The 20,977-nt window shown below is 39.9% G+C and overlaps 1 protein-coding gene across 3 annotated transcripts in view; it reads right to left on the minus strand.

Moving 5' to 3' along the window:
- ARK2N (arkadia (RNF111) N-terminal like PKA signaling regulator 2N) overlaps positions 1–20,977 on the minus strand; it is a 48,251-nt gene that overhangs the window by 13,091 nt on the left and 14,183 nt on the right. For all 3 annotated transcript variants that reach the window (XM_071581173.1, XM_071581171.1, XM_071581172.1), the window contains one exon: positions 15,725–16,541. In XM_071581173.1, coding sequence (XP_071437274.1) covers positions 15,725–16,448 — 724 coding nt within the window. In that variant the 5' untranslated portion in view covers positions 16,449–16,541. The remainder of the gene's footprint in view (positions 1–15,724; positions 16,542–20,977) is intronic.

Genomic DNA, 20,977 nt, shown 5'->3' on the forward strand with positions numbered 1-20,977 from the left:
CAGCTGTTGACATTTAATGCTAACAGGGAGAGGGAGAGTCTGCTCTTTTTCTCTACTTTTAAAGAATTCAGAGGCAGAGGTCATCATGGGGACAGCGTTTCCAAGTGTCCAATTCTCCCTTAATTTACACAGCTCATCAAAACTAATTCCACTCACAACAACTGAACCAGAGGTCACACACACAAAAATCCACGTCCACATGTATCAGCTTTCATTTTAAGCTTGCAACACAAAAAAATCAGTAATTTCTCATCTACTACCTGCTCCCACACTTCTCACAGAGCCACATCTCAGCACTCAGTGGCCTAAACCAAGTTTCAAGGGCCACACTGCTGTCAATCCTGATTTCTTTATAATGGCAGCATGGGCAACCATAAAAGTTCAGTGTTAGTATCACTGCAGAGGAAACACAAAGTATTACCTGGCAGAACATGAATGGGGAATTTAGTCCTTGAAATCTATGGAGCCAGGCTGGGAGAGCTGGGGGGGTCACCTGGAGAAGAGAAGGCTCCAGGGACACTTGAGAGCCCCTGTCAGTGCCTAAAGGGGCTCCAGGAGAGCTGGAGAGGGACTGGGGACAAGGGATGGAGGGACAGGACACAGGGAATGGCTCCAAACTGCCAGAGGGCAGGGTTAGACTGGGGAGGAATTCCTGGCTGTGAGGGTGGTGAGGCCCTGGCACAGGTTGGGCAGAGAAGCTGTGGCTGCCCCATCCCTGGAAGTGTCCAAGGCCAGGCTGGACAGGGCTTGGAGCAACCTGGACTAGTGGAAGGTGTCCCTGCCCGTGGCAGGAGTGGAACTGGATGATCTTTAAGTCCCTTCCAACCCAAACCAGTCTGTGACTTTAAGTCATTATTTCTCTTTAGCTTTCTTACATTAAGTCACATAGTGCTGAGCTCATCACCTAAAACTCCCTCCCACTGTAGTCAGAGAGAGGAAGTTCAGCCAGATAATCTCATCCTGGAAATTGCAGCCAGGAGTATCACCATCTCTCCTCCTTTCTCAGTAAACAGAAAGAGCTTAGGCACCCCCTTAGCCAAGACACTTTTACAATGCTTAAATTTAGAAAGACGAATTTCTGCCTTAGGAACAGGATTTAAACTTCGCTATGTTTCTCCTACAAGTAGCAGAAAAAGACTGAACTCTCCAGAGGACTATCTCAACTAAAATAATTTCAAATTTAAAAGCCTAATTTCTGTGGTCTGAATTGCCATCTGGGGTCATCAGTGCCTCTGCAAGGAAGAGACACAGAGACATAGTTAGGTGTGAGTATCACCCCAAGCTTTAAGACACACAGAACAGGTACAGTAATAACAGGAACAATAATTCCAGCACCTTGTTCTCACAAAAACCTTTCCACAAGTGGGTCTGGAAGAGCTCCAAGGTGGTTTATTAACCTGTATTTGCCCATGGGGGAAACTGAGGCAGGCAGAGATCTGCAGCTTGCTCAAGGCTAACAAGCAGAGGAGTTGTGCTTAGCTGAAAACAACACTCCCCTCCAATTACTGAGCTATTTTTAAGTGGTGAATTTTTGGGGAGCTTAAAAATAGTGCTTAGGAATGCTTTTGTGAAACATGCAAATGCTAAAAAGGCTACACGAGGTAATTGCAAGCCTCACCTCAACATCTTTACTGTGAATGTGGGTACTGATGGTCTCGATCTCAGTACTCTAAATGGCACGTATTTCTATATAAAGAATGAGAATACTGAGACATTTTTGAGTAATAAAACGCCTAAGAATGCCCTCTTTTACACCTGGAATTTAAATTTAAGAGGTAACTCAATTTACTGCAAGATTACACAAAACACAGAAAAGACTTTAACACCTATATAAATTTGAAGATCATATGATCATTACTGTAATAGAAATAATCATATTTTGTGTGCCAGAACCCAGAAGATGTATCTGAAGTGACTTGCCAAAATAGTTTTATAGTAGACACATCAGCAATTCATCTAAACAGAAAGTATTGATATACAAGACCACAAGTGACAGGTTGTTTTGTTTTAGACAAGCAGGGCAAACCTGGAATTAATTAAAACATGACCCAGAGCTGCCATTTCAAAAGCATGTGCAGTTCAAATGGCACAAACTAACTCAACCCTACAACTCCCAAAGGGGTTGGGAGCAGTTCATCCCTGCTTTTTTATGCTCTTTAGCAACATGAAACACTTCTTTGCTAATTTTATTTATTTATTTATTCCAGGTTACAGTAGTTACATTTCAAAATTTACAGGGTTAAGCAAATAATACATTGTAAATACAATAAAAAACAATAGTGTAACAACATTCCCTCTAAAATCATAAAGTGAACTTTATCAGTGAACCCACTTTTCTCACATTTTCTTTCATTTCACACAGTAAAGCTTTTGTGTTTGGGGTTTTTTTAAACCATAATAATAAAATAAAATCAAAACAACATGATCAAATTATTATCTGTTTTCAGACTGTAATTTTTAATGTATGACATGAAAAGAGACCTCAAAAATTCAAGTCTTGCTGAACAACATTCATTCTTTCTCAGGCTTTTTGATGACTAGATGGAAAATATCTTGGATTTGTTTTACCAAGTTAATAAAGATAATAGAGAAATTTTTATTGTGCGTTAAGCAAAGGCACATGGAATATGGCTGCGGATTAAAAAGGCTGGGAAGTGGCATCCACTTTATATCTCAGCAGAGGGATATTTATTTTTTCTGTGATGCTGCCTAAAAATGCATTAATTATGGTAGCAGGTATATGAGTCAGATCTTTACCCCAGTTTTACCTGCAAAAATGTCTCAGGAGGGCTTTGGAAACCATCACACCCTTCCATGACAGCTAAAAAAACCCCAAGTAACTCCCTGTGTAAACACAACTTACTTTTCCTACAGGAAAAGGCAGCAAACATGCACCCCTCCAGAAAAAAAAAATTGCAAGTACAAACTGCATCTTCCCCTGGAAGGGCTGATACAGCTTTTTGATGGTCCATCAGTCTGTGCTTGAAATCCCCTGGCCCTTAATAAGCCTTTTTTCCATGTGCCTCTGTTTTGCTGATCCAACACCACGAGACCAGTAACATTTCTGAGACACTCATTTCCAGCTCCGTGGTTTGCAAGGTACTGTCCATCTCTATCAATCAGCCCAAATATTTTGGCTTCCACAGTACAAATCACACAGTGCATTTGTTACAACACTCGATGCAGAACTGCAGCAGTCACACTGCAGACCCCAATTCCTTCAAAAACATCTGCCCAGCTGGCCTGAATTACACACCCTCATCAGGCAAAGACTCCCCTTAAGGTCAGCTGAAGGATTCTCTGCCCAAAAACTGCAGAATAAATTCAATTTTTAATGAGATGAAATGCTAGCCCCATTAAAACTAGTAGAAAATTTCTACTAATATCAATGGGGGTAGGATTTAATTTCCTAATGCCCTTGAAATATTATTAAAAGATTTACAGTATGTGGATACAGGAAGAGACAAAATATATTAACATGAGAAACCAGCAATAATAAATACATTTCAATTTGTAACACAACTGCCAAATATAATCCTGTTTTATTGAAGTTAAGATTAGTTTTCCAGTCTTAACTTTAGCAGCTCAGATAAAATAATCTAACAATCCTGCACAAACACTAGAAGACACTGAACTTAAAAAAATAGAAATGTGTATTTCTGCCTGAATTATTTTGTCCTAATACTGTTAAAAATTACACTGGAGGTTTTATATTTTGCCTTTTTTTCCCTGCTCAGTTATTTTTGCAATAGAAAAGACTCAAAAAAGTTTCACTGCCTCAACTTGAACTTGGTTCATGTTGTATGTTAATTTCTTTCCTAAATTAAACCTGACCATTCAATGTTTTATCTGAAGCAAACTCCCAAATCCTCAGAAAAATCAATGTGTGAAGGGTGAAATTCCCTAGACCTTCCTTACCAAACCCCACTAGAGGGAGGGGAGCATCACAAATTCCTGGGGAAAACCACTGCACACTGAATGCCCTGAACTTCCAATCACTCGTAAAAAGGGACCAATTCTTGGAGAAAACCCTTTGAATTTTTTATTTACTGAAGTAAATTTAGTGAAATTTAAACTGAGCATTTATACAAAGACTACTTTCACCTGCTGCTAAATCCCAGCTCGGGATCACACACGTGTTTTACTGTTCCTGTGCTGAAAGAACCACCACATTGAAAACATACAATTCAATGTTTAAAATTACAATATAGGAGTTTGGACCCGAGGCTGCCCCATCCCTGGAAGTGTTCAAAGCCAAGCTGGAGTAACCTGGTCTAGTGGAAGGTGGCAGGGGGTGGACCTGGATGAGCTTTAAGGTCCTTTCCAACCCCAACCATTCCATGATTCTATAAATACAGGTTTAAATTGGCACCATCATCCCTGGAATTACACCAACCTACACCAGCTAATCTGATATATGTGACTTTTTCAGACCATAAGTAAAATTCCTTAAAGGAACTAGAATGTTTCTTTATACCATTCTGAAGTATAAAACCCAGGGCAATTAGAGAAATTCTAAATTATCCTCTGTGGTTCTTCACGTCTGTGCAAAACTCCTACTGATTTCTCCTCTACTTGTCAAATTTGGTGGTTTTGAGGTAATTTTATGAGATGTGAGCATAAACATACATTCAAAACATAACTCTGGGTTGGAAAGCAGAAGAGTTTCCTTCTGATAATCCTAAAATAGTCTGAAGTAAGTCAGACAGCTTTCATGAAACACGGAATGGGTTAAGATTAAATTTTTTTGTCAAAATTTCAGCTGAAGAAATTTTAACTCCCTGAAAGTTTCTAGTCAAAGCCCTTTGGAAATAAGAGCTTGTAGTGGAAATCATGACAAACTTAACCTCAGTAATATAGTAGAAATATCCCCAGGAGATAAAAAAAAATTAAAAAATTTGAAACTATGTATTGTGGAGCTGTTTTCTCAAAGAGATGCCCAAAGCTGTCACATTTAAAACAGGGACTCGTCACGAGTATTGGTATCTGAAGGTTGATTTCCAAATCTCTCAGATTCAGAATACAAAGGTAGAAGAGAAATGGTCCTGTTTAGTGGCACAGGCTGCCAAATCCTCCTTCAGGTAGGTTTCCTACACCTGAGCAACAGAAAGGAGGGGTTGGATCCCCTCTCAGGTTCAGGCCAAACAAACTTCATGTGGAAAACCAGCTCATGGAGCAGATATCCCACTGTGTAAATCAACACACACTTTTCATTTCAAAGGAGCTGATTTATGACAAAGCTGAAGATTTGGCTCCAGTTTTGGGCCAAGTGGAAAGAGTGCCCAAAGAGTATTTACCATTTACAAAAAAATTAACAAGCACTGATCTTGCACAGGTGTTTTTAACACTAGGTAGTTTTTGTGGGGAAATTAAAATTATACCTCATATGAACTATTTTCTCAACCTTCTGGGTGCCTTGAGATAATTTTATCCTAGAAAAAGTACAACTTTAAAGTCTTTATGCTGAACTTCTGTCATCCTCTGCTTGTCCTTTTATGTTCACAGCTGCTTGCATTGAAAATAGTTAACAGTGCTGGATAAAAATAAAAGGTTTTAAGGTTTTGCCTTCAGTAACCAAATCCAAATTTTTATCTATTAATACACTGAAAGATTTCAGCTTTGAAGGTTGTTTTTTTTTAAAGACTACCTGACTAAGACATTGAAGACTGGCAGAAATTTCACTGGCTACATGTCTAATAAAGTTGTTACCCATTTATGAAATCTGTATGTAAAAGTGTTTCTGTCTGAGAGACAAACTAGTTCAGCTGAACTCCTTACATGATTTTTCTGAAATACTTAATTGCTTCTTATAGATTATCTTACAAAAAAGGTTAAGGGCATGCTTACAGACATACACATTAAAAGAAACCAGTCACTGCAAAAAGCTGCTTCTACATGCAGGGGAAGATTTATAAAGTTGTCATGCCTTAAAATTGTTGCTCTTCCCATCATCATAAATGTATTTAAATATATATGTGTATATATATATATATATGTATCTCAAATCTATGAACACCAGAAGGATTTATTTTGGTGGTTATTTTATATCAGCAAATACTCTTTCCCTGAAGGATCTTGTATTTTAAACAGATGAGGACAAACTAATTAAATTGCAATCAAACACAGAACAACTCGTTTAACTTTTACCTGAAATGCACACAATTTCAGACAAGAGAGTTCTCTAATAAGTTCATATCAAAATCTTTGTATCAAAATTATGTATGAACGTGATCTGGAAAGAATTTATCCCAGTAGTCAAAAATTATGTCCTGCATAGTCTTTCAAACAGTTACTCTGAAGGTAACACAGCTCTCTAATTTTTTTTGTTTTTAATGAAGGCATTACACACTTTAAAAAAAAAAGTAAGCCTATGACAAGAATAATGTTAAAACACCAGTGTTAGTATTATGCTGATAACAAAAAGCATTTCTTGAGTTCCTGTTACAAGTTTGATCCAAACTGCCACATAAATTGATGGAAAAACCCCACTGACTTCAGAGAGAGGGAAAAAAAGGCAAATCTACAGGAAATATTGTGGTTATTTCCAACAGAAAGAAAAGAAATTACACTAAAATAACTAGGGAAAAAACAACTGTGGTTTAAAAAGCAAAATAACAGAGCCCAAGAAGACATATGGCGTTGTCTTTACTTGAACTATGTCTATGCACACTTTCAATTTCCACTGTAAGAATTTTGATTTTAATTTGCATTAAAAACTTCTAGCAAGTCCTACCTGATGATAAATACATATCTTTTGGTAGCTACAGAGAAGTTACTTCCCATGAAGAAAAGGCCTTAATGCAGAGGTGACCCAAAAATCCCTGTGTGGTAGTGATAACAGTAAGAATTAAATAGAGACTTCTAATGTATAGTTTAAATTAATCCTACTTTAAACATCACAGTTTCAAGCCTGTCTATTCAGGATAACTATTAGTATTAAAAAATGCACATAACAGCAGATTCTTGTATTATTTAAATGGAACTAATGCTCTGGCATTCCCCATCACAAGTAAATAATGATTTCAGTGGCATCCAAGCCTGGTTCAGTCTGACCCAGACCAGCAGCCCTTCAGACCACCACGGTGTTTACTTATCTGTGAAGCCTCTTCTCAAATTCCTGTGCCAAGGCTCAATCCATCCCCTGACTGGTGCTTATCTTAGGGCAGACAGGGCTATTTTTATTCCAGCATGAAGATGTGGTTTGTCCCTATTTACAGGAGGGAGCAGCAGTGCTTTGTGTGCACAGGTTGGGTGTGATTCATCTCACCTCAGTCATCTCTTATAAACTGCTGATAAGGGAGGTTTAGACAACCAGTGGAAGAGAAAGACACTGCTGGAGAAGAGGAGGCTCAGAGGTGACCTCAGCACTGTCTAGAACTACCTGAAGGGAAGTTCTGGCCAGGTGGGGGTTGGTCTCTTCTCCCAGGCACTCAGCAATAGGACAAGGGGGCACGATGGGCTCAAGCTCTGCCAGGGGAAATTGGAGAGCAGAAAAAAATTCTTTGTAGAGAGAGTGCTCAGGCATTGGAATGGACTGCCCGGAGAGGGGGTGGATTCCCCATCCCTGGAGGTTTTGAAACTGAGATTGGACATGGCACTGAGTGCCATGATCTGGTAAAGGGACTGGAGTTGGACCAAGGGTTGGACTTGATGATCTGAGGTCTTTTCCAACCCAATCAAGTCTATGATTCTGTGATCCTCAGTATGGGCTTATCTCTTCCCACTGACTCAGAAGGAGATCCAGGGCACAGCAAACAGGACGCCTGGAATTTGTGGAGATGACTTCCACCCAAACCACCCACAGAGACATACATATATATATATATACACATGTGCCTATTTGTGCACACAATGTAAGATAGCTGCATCCATAACATGCCATGTGCAACACAGCAGTGACATTGATAAAAAACTTTAGACAGAAAATGAACTGCTAAATGGGAGACAAAAAAAAAAGTAAAAATCCGATGTGCACAGTTGTTATATATATAGCTAAATATTTAGGGTAAGCTTATTTCTTACTTCTGCCTGAAAAGGAAGAAGACAAAAACATGTTCAAGATGCAAAACTTGGAATTAAACAGAGATTTAAGGGAATGTCATGGGTCTATATCTAGTCTGGGTCTCTAAAGTACTTTACCTCCTTAAATATAAAACTTATTTCCTTATATAAATGTTTTAACATGCAAAAAAGGGCATCTGGATGAATACCCTCAATGCTCCTATTGTAGCAAAGATAGTTCTACTGCTTTTGGGGTATCTAAACAAGGATTCTAAGTTATATTTTCCCAAGTTTGGTGATGAAAGCTCAGGGTGGTTCCCCCTGACACCTTTAAAGATGTTTACATGTGTGTGCTGGCACATGCATGTGGGTATACTGTGAGTTTTCTTTTTTAAACTACATATATTCTCTATAAATTAAAAAAACCAACAAACCAAACAATAACATGGTAGTAAAACCCAAAGAGAAAACAAACCAAACATATACAAAGAGAAAAGCAAACCTTGTCTTTCAGCATAATCCCAAAACAACATCAAGATTGCAAAGATCTGACTTTTGTTTTCCCTCTTAAGTTTATGATTGATTCAGATCACGCTCTGCAATATTCCCATTCTCTGGAAAGACAGGTGGAAAATTGTTATTAAAAGTTGCTGGAAACTCGAGAGTAGGATCGACATTTTGATAGCCCATGTAGGAATTAAGTGACTGCTGAGGAAGTACTTGGCTATCAGGCATCTGCACGAAAGCCCCTGACTGTGTGGTAGGGGGGATTCTTTGGCCAACTAGTTGAATTTTAGTTTCCCTGGGCTCCAGTTGTTGCTTGCTCTCTTCGTCTGTGTCAAGATGGGTTAGCTTTTCTATCCACATGCGGAATTTCTCCTCTGTCTGCCTCTGCATCTCGGCAAAGCAGTTCATGGCCTCTTCCAGGACATTGCCTATGCAGTTCCTATCCCACACGGTGCCCCTGTCAAGCAATCCTGGAATTTCCCTGGTCGCTCCTCCAGATGCCCCAGCACGACTGAAGCCAGCTTTAAAGACATTGAGGCCATTTGATAAGACATCATTAAGTAAGAACATCATATTGTTTATTAAGGCATGTTAACGCAGGAAAACAACTTTTCTAAATTCTGTCCCTTGGGCACAACAACATGAGAGGAATTAGCAAATATTAACCAGCAGTATTACTGTCAAAAAAAAAAGGAACATCTTATACTCACTGAGGTTATCATAGAAATTTTGGGGTTCAAAATTATTTTTGTTCTAGAAGTCTCAGGCAATTCTGTAACAAAGGTCTCTTTTTTAGTAAACAAACCAAATTACTCCAATTCCTTGCAACTTCTGTTTTGAATTCAAGTGAAGGTGTAAAAACCATTATACATGTTCAGTTCTGTTAAGTGCTATTGTTCAACTGATACACCTGAATAGTTAATGTGCATTTTACTTACATACTTCAACATTTTCATAACGGGCTGTGAAAAACAGACAAAATTGTGCAGAAGGTAACAGAGATAAGGACTGATACAGTAACTGCAGCACCTAAGATACTGAGGGGCTGGAGCAGGTCTAGAAAAGAGCAACGAGGCTGGAGAAGGGACTGGAGCACAAGTGCTGTGGGGAGAGGCTGAGGGAGCTGGAGGTGTTTAGCCTGGAGAAGAGGAGGCTCAGAGGTGACCTCAGCACTGTCTAGAACTACCTGAAGGGAAGTTCTAGCCAGGTGGGGGTTGGTCTCTTCTCCCAGGCACTCAGCAATAGGAAAAGGGGGCACGGTGGGCTCAAGCTCTGCCAGGGGAAATTGAAGTTGGAGATCAGAAAAAAATTCTTTGCAGAGAGAGTGCTCAGGCATTGGAATGGGCTGCCCAGAGAGGGGGTGGATTCCCCAGCCCTGGAGGTTTTCAACTGAGCTTGGCCGTGGCACTGAGTGCCATGATCTGGTAAAGGGACTGGAGTTGGACCAAGGGTTGGACTTGATCTCAGAGGTCTTTTCCAACCCAATTGATTCTATGATTCTATGATAAAGTAGCCATGCCCAAAGCTCTAGGTCTGATTCTGGAAAACAGGGTAAACACAGATGAGGAGAACACACAGCACAAACATGCCAGCACGGGGTAACTTCTGAGAGCAGCCCCTGCCAGGCTCTTGGATTCGGCTCCATCACAAGGACAATACACACAACACAGAGCAGGAATCAGCCCCACCCCAACCAGACTGCGCCTCCATTGGCACTCCTGGCGTTAATCCTAGACAAGGCAGAAAACAGGGAATGTTTGGAAGGAGGTTCTTCTTCCTGCTATCCACCAAAAAGACAGGGGAAATTCCTAGCTTTGGGATTATTAGGAAGAACTGTAGCAGCAAGAAGGCCATCCTTATTACCTTACTGATCATGTCAGTACAAAAGGCAATGGTATCTATATTTTTACGCTGAAAGTTCACTCAGGAATCATCTAGGAAGCAACAAACCCCCAAGAAAACAAGGCTCTGTACCTGTTTGAGGAATCACAAACAGTATGTGCATGTCATCCAAACACACAAATGTTACCTAAGGTAATTCCAAAACAAGACAAGCATCACATTAAACTACACAAAGCAGCAACAGAACTGACAATTTAACATGTAAATGCGAAACTTGTGGCATCCTCTAGCTTAAGAATAATAAAACATACCCTAAGAATGAGAGAAATTATTGCACGACTTAAGCAAGTATTTACTAATAAAAACATAAGGCACTAAATCTTTATTGGGATTTCACTGTGTACATGAAATTACAGTATTACTTAAACACCACATTCTTTTTAGGAGCTATTTAAATGAGGTAAACATAGGTCCTTCAGCAACAGCTAAAGAAAGACCAAGATTATTTTCTCATTTCTGAGCAGTTATAAATTCCCCTAATTTTTAGGTCTTTCTTCCCCATCTATTTACCTATTTACCTATCAGGCAGACTGGAAATTCAGCATTCAGGTCCTCTACTCAAAAATATTTACTTTATAGTAACTAATTTACATTACTCCAACTGCATTTGAACTAAAAATATCCATGTAATATGGTACCTTATTCCCAAAACATGGGTTGGTTCCTTTTGTGTATTCAATACTTTTTCTCATCCCTCAAAAAGATCTGTTTCCTGTTCAATTATTCCCAGCACTGAACATCCAAGTCATTTGTCTTTAGTCAGGGATCTTATCCTAAAATCAAGGAACTAAATGACAGTCTGATTTCCACAGGCTCACTAATAAATAACTTTTAAGTTATAATTGAAATTTAAATAAAAACTATGGATGGTAATATGTGAGACAATCCACCTAGGTTTTTAAAGTTAAGAATTAACTAGAATGGCCAAAGCTGTCAAGATTGTCTCGTAAACTGAAGAAATTATGTATTAAAATATACAAACCCTGAAATACTATTTTTAAAAGGCATCATTCATAGTGTATTGACAATTTACAGCAGCATCAAAGCAACATTTCAAACACTTCCCTTGCATTTCATTGTAACAACCCTTATTAAATATTTTCTTTATTTCAGAATAAAAGAAAAAAATCAAGCCAAAAATGTACTTTTATATATTAAAAATGCTATCATTTATTTAACTGGTCCCTCTTCTATAAACTTAAAACTCTATAGTTTTTTTAAGTTATGCCAAGTTTAAAGGTGAAAAAATTAGCAGTACAAAGGGGTCAGAATCCAAGATTCCCATCTTATTTTCAAGACAATACCTCCTGCAAACCAACACCTAAGAAATGTCCCAGTGCTGTCTCTTTATTGGATCTATTAAATACTATGGAACTATTAAGTTATTTAATTTAGGAAGTCTGACAACATAAAAATTTAAGATATGCTTCACCTTCATTCTAACTACCAATGGCTGATTCCTCTGTGTCATTTATGCTACAGATTTCCACATTAATATCTTACTGCAAATCATTTTTAACAGACTATTTTATTCCTATCTGTTAAATACAATTGTCATTCTAAGTGGCCTGAACCAAATTCATGTCTCATAAGATGTTTCTTCAAAGGTCTGTGCACAATTCTTGGGAGGAGGGAACGTGCACAAATCCCTCACACACACTCAGCCCCCTCTCTTTGGGGTTCTGCTTATTAAAAAAGTCTTTTGCTTTTTTTAACAAAGTGAGCTGCAACTTTCTCAACATCAACACTCAAACACTTCAATAGATTTTTCTGAAAGCCTAAAACATGAGTCAGACCCACTTCAACTCAGACTTTTCCCAGTTGTAAAAAGCACAATGGTGGTGAAATGCCAATATTTTCGAATTTTTAAAACCCCCTTCCTTCTTCCAAGAAAGAAGTGTTTAGAGAGAAATAAATATTGATTCCCAGACTTGCTCTCATGCCAATTTCATTCAGAGTTAATTTGCAGCATCAAAAGGGAGATTGTTTAATGCAGGAACTTCCAACAGCAGCAAGTCCAGCACAACTTACTTCAGGACTCTTATGCCATGTTTATCTGGTGGTTAAGAATGGTAAAATCCTAAATGCCAACAGAGAGACTCAGTCACTAAAAGGTAAAAAATTATTCTTTGTCTGCAACACTCCAAAGGTCATGGCATTCACTGAAATCAAGAGCCCAAGATTATGACTGCTCAGTCAGTGAAAAGATCCTCAGGAGCACCCATGAAGTTTAGATAGAACCTGCATTTTCAGGTGTAAATTAACACCACAGGATGCTTTCAGAATAACGTAACTTATACTGTGCTTATCTCCTGAGCAGCTCACAATACCTGTATTGAAGTACCATCAGCAAATTCTCAAATTTTCAATCTTCCTTGAGGAGAAAACCAAGCCAATTTAATCCACAATAGATTTGAGTTCAGCAGAGAACTGACTCTTTATTGCACCAGTGCTCTGTTGGCAATGTCATGGCTTTGTGTGTTTCACTGAGCATTTTCCTTACCTCACAAATTTAGCCAAACATATTTCACAGGCAGTGATGTGGATGGTTTTAAAAAAGGTAACTGCACTATTTAAATGGAAGAGCTTTAGTGACACGTCACAAATGACTACTGTATTCTCAAATGTGGCAGTTTAACTTTCAGACCACACACAAGCAAACTGACTGCTGTAACACTCCCTCTGTCCATGGGTTAAGAGCCAGAGTATGTGTAACCTTTGTCAAAAAGGCCACATTAACTGTCACTAAAAATTTTAGAGCATCTCTGTTGGCAAAGCTATTTTCAGACAACAGATGGTTGAAAACGAGCCCTGATTGTAAGTGGTGTTGAGTCAGTAACCAACACTGCAGCTGAACTATCCGAATACAGTCAGACTAAGGGGAACAGAGGTTCTCTTCTGCATCAATGTGTAGACTTGTTTCAAAGTAAAGGCAACAGTTTTTTCACGTCCTGCCGCTGGAGTTAAACCTCTCAGCTTTCCACTGTGCACAGAGGACACCCATGGCCTGAATTTCCAGTAACGCTTTTCGATACCCTGTATTATTTTCTATTTTATTTTTCTATTCCCTAGATTTTGAGGATATTCACAGTATTATGCTAAGTTTGCACTAAAATGGCTTTCTGGTTACAAGAAGGATTTCACTACTTTGCCAGCTCCAGGGGGAGGATCACAGATGGCATGAGAACAAACCACTGGGATGGAGCGCTGGGAGTCCAACCCTGACTCGCAGCTCCGCTACATCTGTTACAACCACAAGTTTTCCTTAGCTCACAAGCAGCACAGGATGCATTTTTTGGCCAAACCTTGTCCTTATCTCTACAGAGAATATTTTTCTCTTGCACTTTTGAACTATTTCCCACAAACCAAAGCCATTCCTGTTTAAAGGAAAACCGTAACGTGGCAGGTTCACACCAAAAGTGCAGCTCAAACATGTCAGTGTCTTAAATGGAGCTTGGCATCAAGCAGATGACACATGCCATGGAAAGAAGAACAAATGTTAGCGTTCCTTGGGATAGCTGGCACACTCCCACATCTTGCACTGCAGGTTAAACTGAGCTTTGGTGTCTTCATCACTAAATTAAGTCTGTCCATGGAATGGGACCTTCTCACCACAAGCATCTCATGGTTCAGACCAAGAGCTCAGTGAGACACTGAAAGTGCCCTGGGGTGGTTTCAGGTCCCTGCAAAGGCAGTCAGAGATCCAAGCAGACCTGAAAATACCAAGTGGTGCCTTCTGGTTCAAAAGGTACTTTTATGACTTTAAAAAAAAAAAAGAGCACGACCTGAGGGATTCATTCTGTGAGTTTGGGATTTTTTGAGAGGTGTGAAGGAAGTGGTCCCAAAACTCAGTGAAGGAGTCTTCTTCAACAGGCTTTAAATCAGGCTTTTAAACGCCCACAGTGTAAATACAATAAATAAAAAGGCACAAACCCATGAAAACGAGGAGACTGACTCACTACTAAATTGGTAAAAATAATTTTAGATCTCTATTAAAAAGCAATAATAGATAAAAGCAATAATCTCTATTAAAAAGCAATAATAGATCTCTATTACGAAGCAATAATTATAGGAAATTACGCCTCTCCCAGACTTTCTAATAATAAACATTTACTTCCTTTGTGCAATCTGCTTCCTAGCAGGTGTGGGAAAAATGCCAGTTTTCATGGAACAGCATCATTCACCACAATCAACTCAGTTAAAACAATTATTTGTAAAATCTGCTGCAAATATTTTAAATAATTCACCTAGCAAACATTAGTTCAGTAACGTAATATTGCAGTTTTCCTTTAAATGTTCATGCCCTTCCTAAGATGTTATTTTTCTCAAAAAAACCCACAACCTTCTAGCACAAGAGGCAAAAAGGCATGTAACCCAGTAAAAATTGGCAAGCCAAAAAGTTTATTTTTATGTGATTTTATTTCTGATTGCCATATGAAGATTGCCATATGATGATGGTTCTATGTCATAATATGCTGCAAGAGTAATTCACACAAAATCCTGTCCACGGCACTTGAGGTAATAAAATAACAAAACTCAGCAGACAAAAACCTTGAAGAATTCAACTTTCTTTTGCTAATAAAATGATGCTAATAAAATTACAGGAAGGCCCCTATAATTTTCTGTCTTCCATTTTAACACGGAAGTGTCAGAAAGTTAAAGGCATAGAAATTACTGAACTTTAGGACATAGGAAAACAGTAACAGCTCTGTCTTAGATATCGAAAATTTAGGTGTGAATATAGCCTGGGCACCTGTGTAACCATATTTATATCCTAAAATAGGTGACCAGCTGCAATCTGCAAGAACTTAGAATAAGGCTAAGCAGGTTTGTCATGCACTGACATGTCGAGCTGAAAGCACAAAGTGCAGTAATGGCCAGGGCCTTACTGTAACACAGGCAAGGGGTGTGCTGTGCCGTTTCTAACACAACTGCCAAGCTGTGGTCTTTTTATACTAAAGCAAAGCTGGCCACTTATCTGAAGAATTAGATTATCACCATCTAATGGGATTTGACAGCACTGACAGGAGTTTGTATAGGCTTACAAAGTAAAAGATCTGAAAATTCCAGAATTCAAGGTAGTCCTTCCTCCCATTTACCATTCCTATGCTTTGTTGGTGTGCACAAGTGCACCAAAACCTCAGAACAGATTTTAAAATCTGCCCATGTCTCGTTAACACACTGCAGTCCTCAAATTTACACAGAGCTGCAGTTCTCCTGGGTATTTTCTCAAGTGTCACTCATCTAATTTAGCATGACAGCTGAGAAACGATGTCAGATGCGTTTACAGTTCAGTTTAAAAAACATCCTCTACCTGGTATCTCTGCAGTGATTGTCTTGCTGCTCCCTGAAACCTCTTCGTCATCATCTGACGAGCTCGTGCTGGAGTCACAGGTCAGGTCACTGTCGCTGGTACTGCTGTCCTGCAGCAGGTTGTACTTCTTGCGAGCAGCTGCCTCCCTCTTCTGTCTCAGCAGCCGGATCCTTTCTTTGTGCTTTTGGCTTCGGTGACCCTTTGCCTTCGTAACTCGACCGTTCTGCTTATCACTAGACTGTCGGTTTTTCTTGGCAGCCATTGTTGAGGTTTCGCTTTCAGACCTGGACCTCCTGGATTTCCTCCCAACTGCAGCTCCAGACACTGCAGAAGGGTCTCCCTCCACAACAGCTTCAGCCTGACAGGGCTCATTCTCTTCTGTGGAAGACAACGTGTCTGAGTCAGCCAAATGCCCGCTGGAAGAAGGGGAAAGCATGCAGTGATTAGAAGAGTCACTCTCATAAACTTGACCACCCGTTGGCTTGTCGCTCTCCGTGGATGCCAGCTGGGACTCCGAGGAGTCTCGCCTCAGTTCCATCAGCAAGCAAGGCATGGAAGACAGCACTGCAGAGTCTGCTGCAGTGGGCATGCTGTCTTTCTGGGGTTGTGTCTCGAGCTCTATAGATCCATCTTCATCAGGAGCAGTCTCTTGCTTTTCAGAAGCCTTCGGCGGAACTTCTGAATCAGCAAGTTCTTCAGCTTTTCCTGCTGCCTCCATCTTCATTGCAGAGCAACCAGGGCCTCCTGGTTTCAAAGCATCGAGCACGTGGTCTGGTGGAGTGGGTGGACTAGATGTGGCCTTCAGCAATACAGTGTCCTGCACAAGAACAGAATGGTAAGAGTAATTTACACAAACAACTCACTCATCCCTGCTCTTCACAGTGTTACCTAAACAACCCACCGCTTTCACTGACAGACTGCATGGTTCACAGAATCCCAAAATGGTTTGGGTTGGAAGGGACCTTAAAGATCATCTCATTCCCCATCCCTGCCATGGGCAGGGACACCTTCCACTAGTCCAGGCTGCCCTAAGCCCTGTCCAGCCTGGCCTTGGACACTTCCAGAGATGGGGCTGCCACAGCTTCTCTGCCCAACCTGTGCCAGGGCCTCACCACCCTCACAGTCAACAATTCCTTTCCAATATCCCATCTAACCCTGCCCCGTGGCGCTGGAAAGCCATTCCCCCTTGTCCCGTCCCTGAATCCCTTGTGCCAAGTCCTGCTCCAGCTCTCCTGGAGCCCCATTAGGCACTGGCAGGGGCTCTCAGGTGTCCCTGGAGTCTCCCCTTCTCCAGGTGAACACCCCCAGCTCTCCCAGCCAGAGTATTGTATTGTTCAGTATTGTGTTGGTTTTCTTACTGTATGTTTTCCTAGAGAACTCATCCTGTAAACTATTCCTTTGTTTACACACCCATGAAAGATGGCACTGGAAACACCATTAACCATAGATGACTTCATTAAAATAATCAAAACAGATCAGAAAATAATATCTATGAACACTTATACATTATAAGATTTAATCAATATGTTACAATCAACACAGGTTAAACTTCTTTACCTAGAACTTTAGACACATTTACACAGAGAATTTTAGTTCTTCTAACAGTACCAGCCTGAAAATTCCTAGACTTGCCAGTCATGCATTTGGACAGCCCAGAATATACTTCAGCTTCTATATCTATAACAAATTAACTTTCAGCAGAACAGGACCTCAACCTTATAAAACTGCAACGCTTTTATGGTGATTTTCAAACTGTAGCATTGTGACGTAAGAGAGATTTCATCACTGTGCACAGAAAATGAAGAAGCTACTGAACATTACAGAGCAAGACTGCAGACACCTTCCTTTTCTAGTGGAACTGCTCTGCCAGTTGATCTTTCATACAAGACTTATTTAATAAAGAAGTGCCATGAAGTGCTACTAAATTGTCTGAGACATGGCCGTAGGCACTGTCTTTGGAGGCACCAGCTACGCCTAACACAGATTTGCTTTCAGAGAATCACCACACTGGTGAGTCTCCTAAAGATGTTTTAGAAGTATCCACCACACCATTCGAGAGCTCCTTGAGTGTCTCCCACACAAGTCCATGTTATATGAGAACCTGAAGGCTGACCTAATTTCTCTCAAGTCTGCCAAGAAAGCAGCATCAAGTAGTAGGGGCTGCAAGCAAGAAACAGTATCCACCCACACAAGTATCCTGCATTTGACTCCAAGTTATATTTTAATCACAGAATCATAGAATGGATTGGGTTGGAAAAGACCTCTGAGATCATCAAGTCCAACCCTTGGTCCAACTCCAGTCCCTTTACCACATCATGGCACTCAGTGCCATGGCCAAGCTCAGTTGAAAAACCTCCAGGGATGGGGAATCCACCCCCTCTCTGGGCAGCCCATTCCAATGCCTGAGCACTCTCTCTGCAAAGAACTTTTTTCTGATCTCCAACTTCAATTTCCCCTGGCAGAGCTTGAGCCCATCGTGCCCCCTTGTCCTATTGCTGAGTGACTGGGAGAAGAGACCAACCCCCACTTGGCTAGAACTTCCCTTCAGGCATTGTGTCAATGCAAATACTCTGTTAGTCTGATTGATAACTTGCACATTATCTACCAAAAAATACCTGAATCAACCTCAAGGAAATTTTGTCTGAGATCAATAGTTATCACTCTATTGTCATTACTCACACTTCGCCTTTCACAATTCAACACAGAATAAAGATCTTTCAATTACCACATTTGATTACAGATGAATGGCATGGAACAAATTCTTTACAGGTTCAAAGGTATAGTAAAAGATAAACTTATGGCACTTCAAAAAACAAAGTGTGGACAAGAAAAAGCAGCAGTAAGGTTTAATCTAAAAAAAAATGCATTTCTGCAGAGAAGGGCAATCAGTACTTGAGCATCCTGGGGAAAGATGGATGGCTCATAATGATTTTTCTGTACATGGACAAATCTTTCTTCAGTTTCCTGATCCATCCCCAGATGCCTGTAATTGTAGTATGTAATTGTACATATGTAATCTCCAGTACAATATAAGGGTACTTCGCTGCTTCTGAAAGGTGCTGTGCAAAGCTCAGCTTTGTCCTGTCTGCCCTAACCCACTTAGAAACTTCATTTTTAAAGAGTACTAAAATAGAGTCCATGCTTCCTTCAGGTTAATGAATGAAATGCTCTACAAGGGAACCATGGAAATACTTAAAGGACAGGAACAACAGTTAAGGAAAGAATGCCTGGTTTATATCAGACAACACAAGGAAGATGGAGATGACAAGACTAGGTCTGCTAAATATGTGGAAAAGAAAATCCCAACCCCAAAATCCCAAACAGTAAACAGCATTTTCCTTCCAGAGAATAGAATAAAATGCACACTGTAAAATATGGGAACATATATATAGATAAAGAAAAATATTTGTAAATATTTGCACTGAATAAAACACTATTGAAAGCAACTTGAGAGAATTTCTGGAGATAGTAATTTAATGTAAGTAATAAATTTATTTCCAAGGCCACAGAAAAGCATCAATAACCTCAAATTATGTATACACACATTCAGAGACATAAATACATCTCAATACTGTAATAGAATCAGTATTTCTACATAATTCATTCACAAAACTACATTATTCAATAATTCTTCTCTTACACAGGTAAGTAAAAGATCTGATGACTGAAGAACTGGCCAAGACTTTTGCACTGTGGGATTTGTGTTGTATCTGCTGGAGCAACTCCAGCATTGCTCTGGTCATGCACTTTGAAGTGAAACATACTTTCATCAGTAAGAGTTTTGAAATGTACACACATGGGGAGAAAAAACACTGCTCAGACAGAATCCCAAAGTGTTAATCTGGCCAAATGAAAATATATTTAAATAGTCACACTAATAACTGCAGAACAGCTTCTGCCCTATTCAGCCTTTTAGCCCAGGGAGCACAAAGAATAGATCTTGACAGAGGGCACCAAAGTGAACTACAGGCCTTATTTCACCCATGTCCTACTTGAGAACATCTTTTACCTCACAACTCCCAAAGGGACTATAACACACCTGCACTTGTCTTTCCATGTCTCTGGCCTGTCAGCCAGAAGAAAAAAGTTTCATCTACATGCTGCCACATCACTAACCATCTAATTACAACGATTTTATAGGAATCTTTTATTATTAAGTAGGATATTACTTTAACTACTCCAACCACACTGGTTTGATCCCTCACCCAGCAATCAGTGAATTATAATTTCAGTGAGTTGGCAGCACAGGGCAACAACACTGGCATGTGTTTCTGTGTACATGGAGCAAATACCTGCTCTGGTGAGGTTTGTACTCTCCAGGTCCCTTGAACTGGCTATTTAGACATCATCAATTCCAGCACTAGTATGTATATAAACCAGAACTTTGTCTTTCTCTCAGCAGAAAAAAAAAAATCTTGCATGACTCAAACAGACTTTGCTTCAGGGAATTACAGACAGTTCAGGGGAAAACATCTATGCCAAGGAAAGCCTTGTCTCAAAGAATGAAAAAAATGTACTTATTTAGTTCTACTTGAGAAATGTAGAGATCAGCAAGACGAGACTACATTAAAAAACTCCCATTGCTTTCTCGCCACCCACTTTTCCAGAAGCAGTACTAGAAAAGGTAACCTCAAGGTGGTGCTACAGAGAGGCCTTTTTTTTTACTGCAATGAGAACACAGCAATGAGAACACAGCACTGAAGAATAAGTTGTGATGCTTACAGACACAGATGGATATTTAATTAGACATTGACTGGAAATGTTATTCTCCTTTCACTAGTGAACCGACTGATGAATTTAAACGGCAATTTAAAACTTCTGTGCTAGATTTTTCCAACAGAAAGGATGTTATTTTACAGTCACACACAGAAAACACCAGTATGCAGAAACCCCTACATGGTCTAATTGTACCACTACCTGGGAAACATTTTGAAATCACAGACTCATTAGCAAAGGCACATTTGTACACAAGGAAATCTGCAGTCCAGAAGGATTTTGAAGGTCAAGTTAGCAAAGACAGCTCAGCCTCCCCAACATTTCCTGCCACTAACAAGGATGCGTTTTGTCCCTTACTCTTTTCCCACCTAATTCTGAGAGCACAGTCCTATTTCTTCCTTTGCACCAGAACCCTTTTGTGGGTAGATTCCTTTCGGCAGAAATCAAAATAAGAAAGTAAATAAGTGAAATTTTCTGCCAGGGCTAGCAGGAAGGAGGGAAGGGAGGGCAAGAAGAAACCATTTCTCTAGACAAACA

Source organism: Pithys albifrons, chromosome Z (genome assembly GCF_047495875.1).
Source record: "Pithys albifrons albifrons isolate INPA30051 chromosome Z, PitAlb_v1, whole genome shotgun sequence".
NCBI classification, from domain to species: Eukaryota; Metazoa; Chordata; class Aves; order Passeriformes; family Thamnophilidae; genus Pithys; species Pithys albifrons.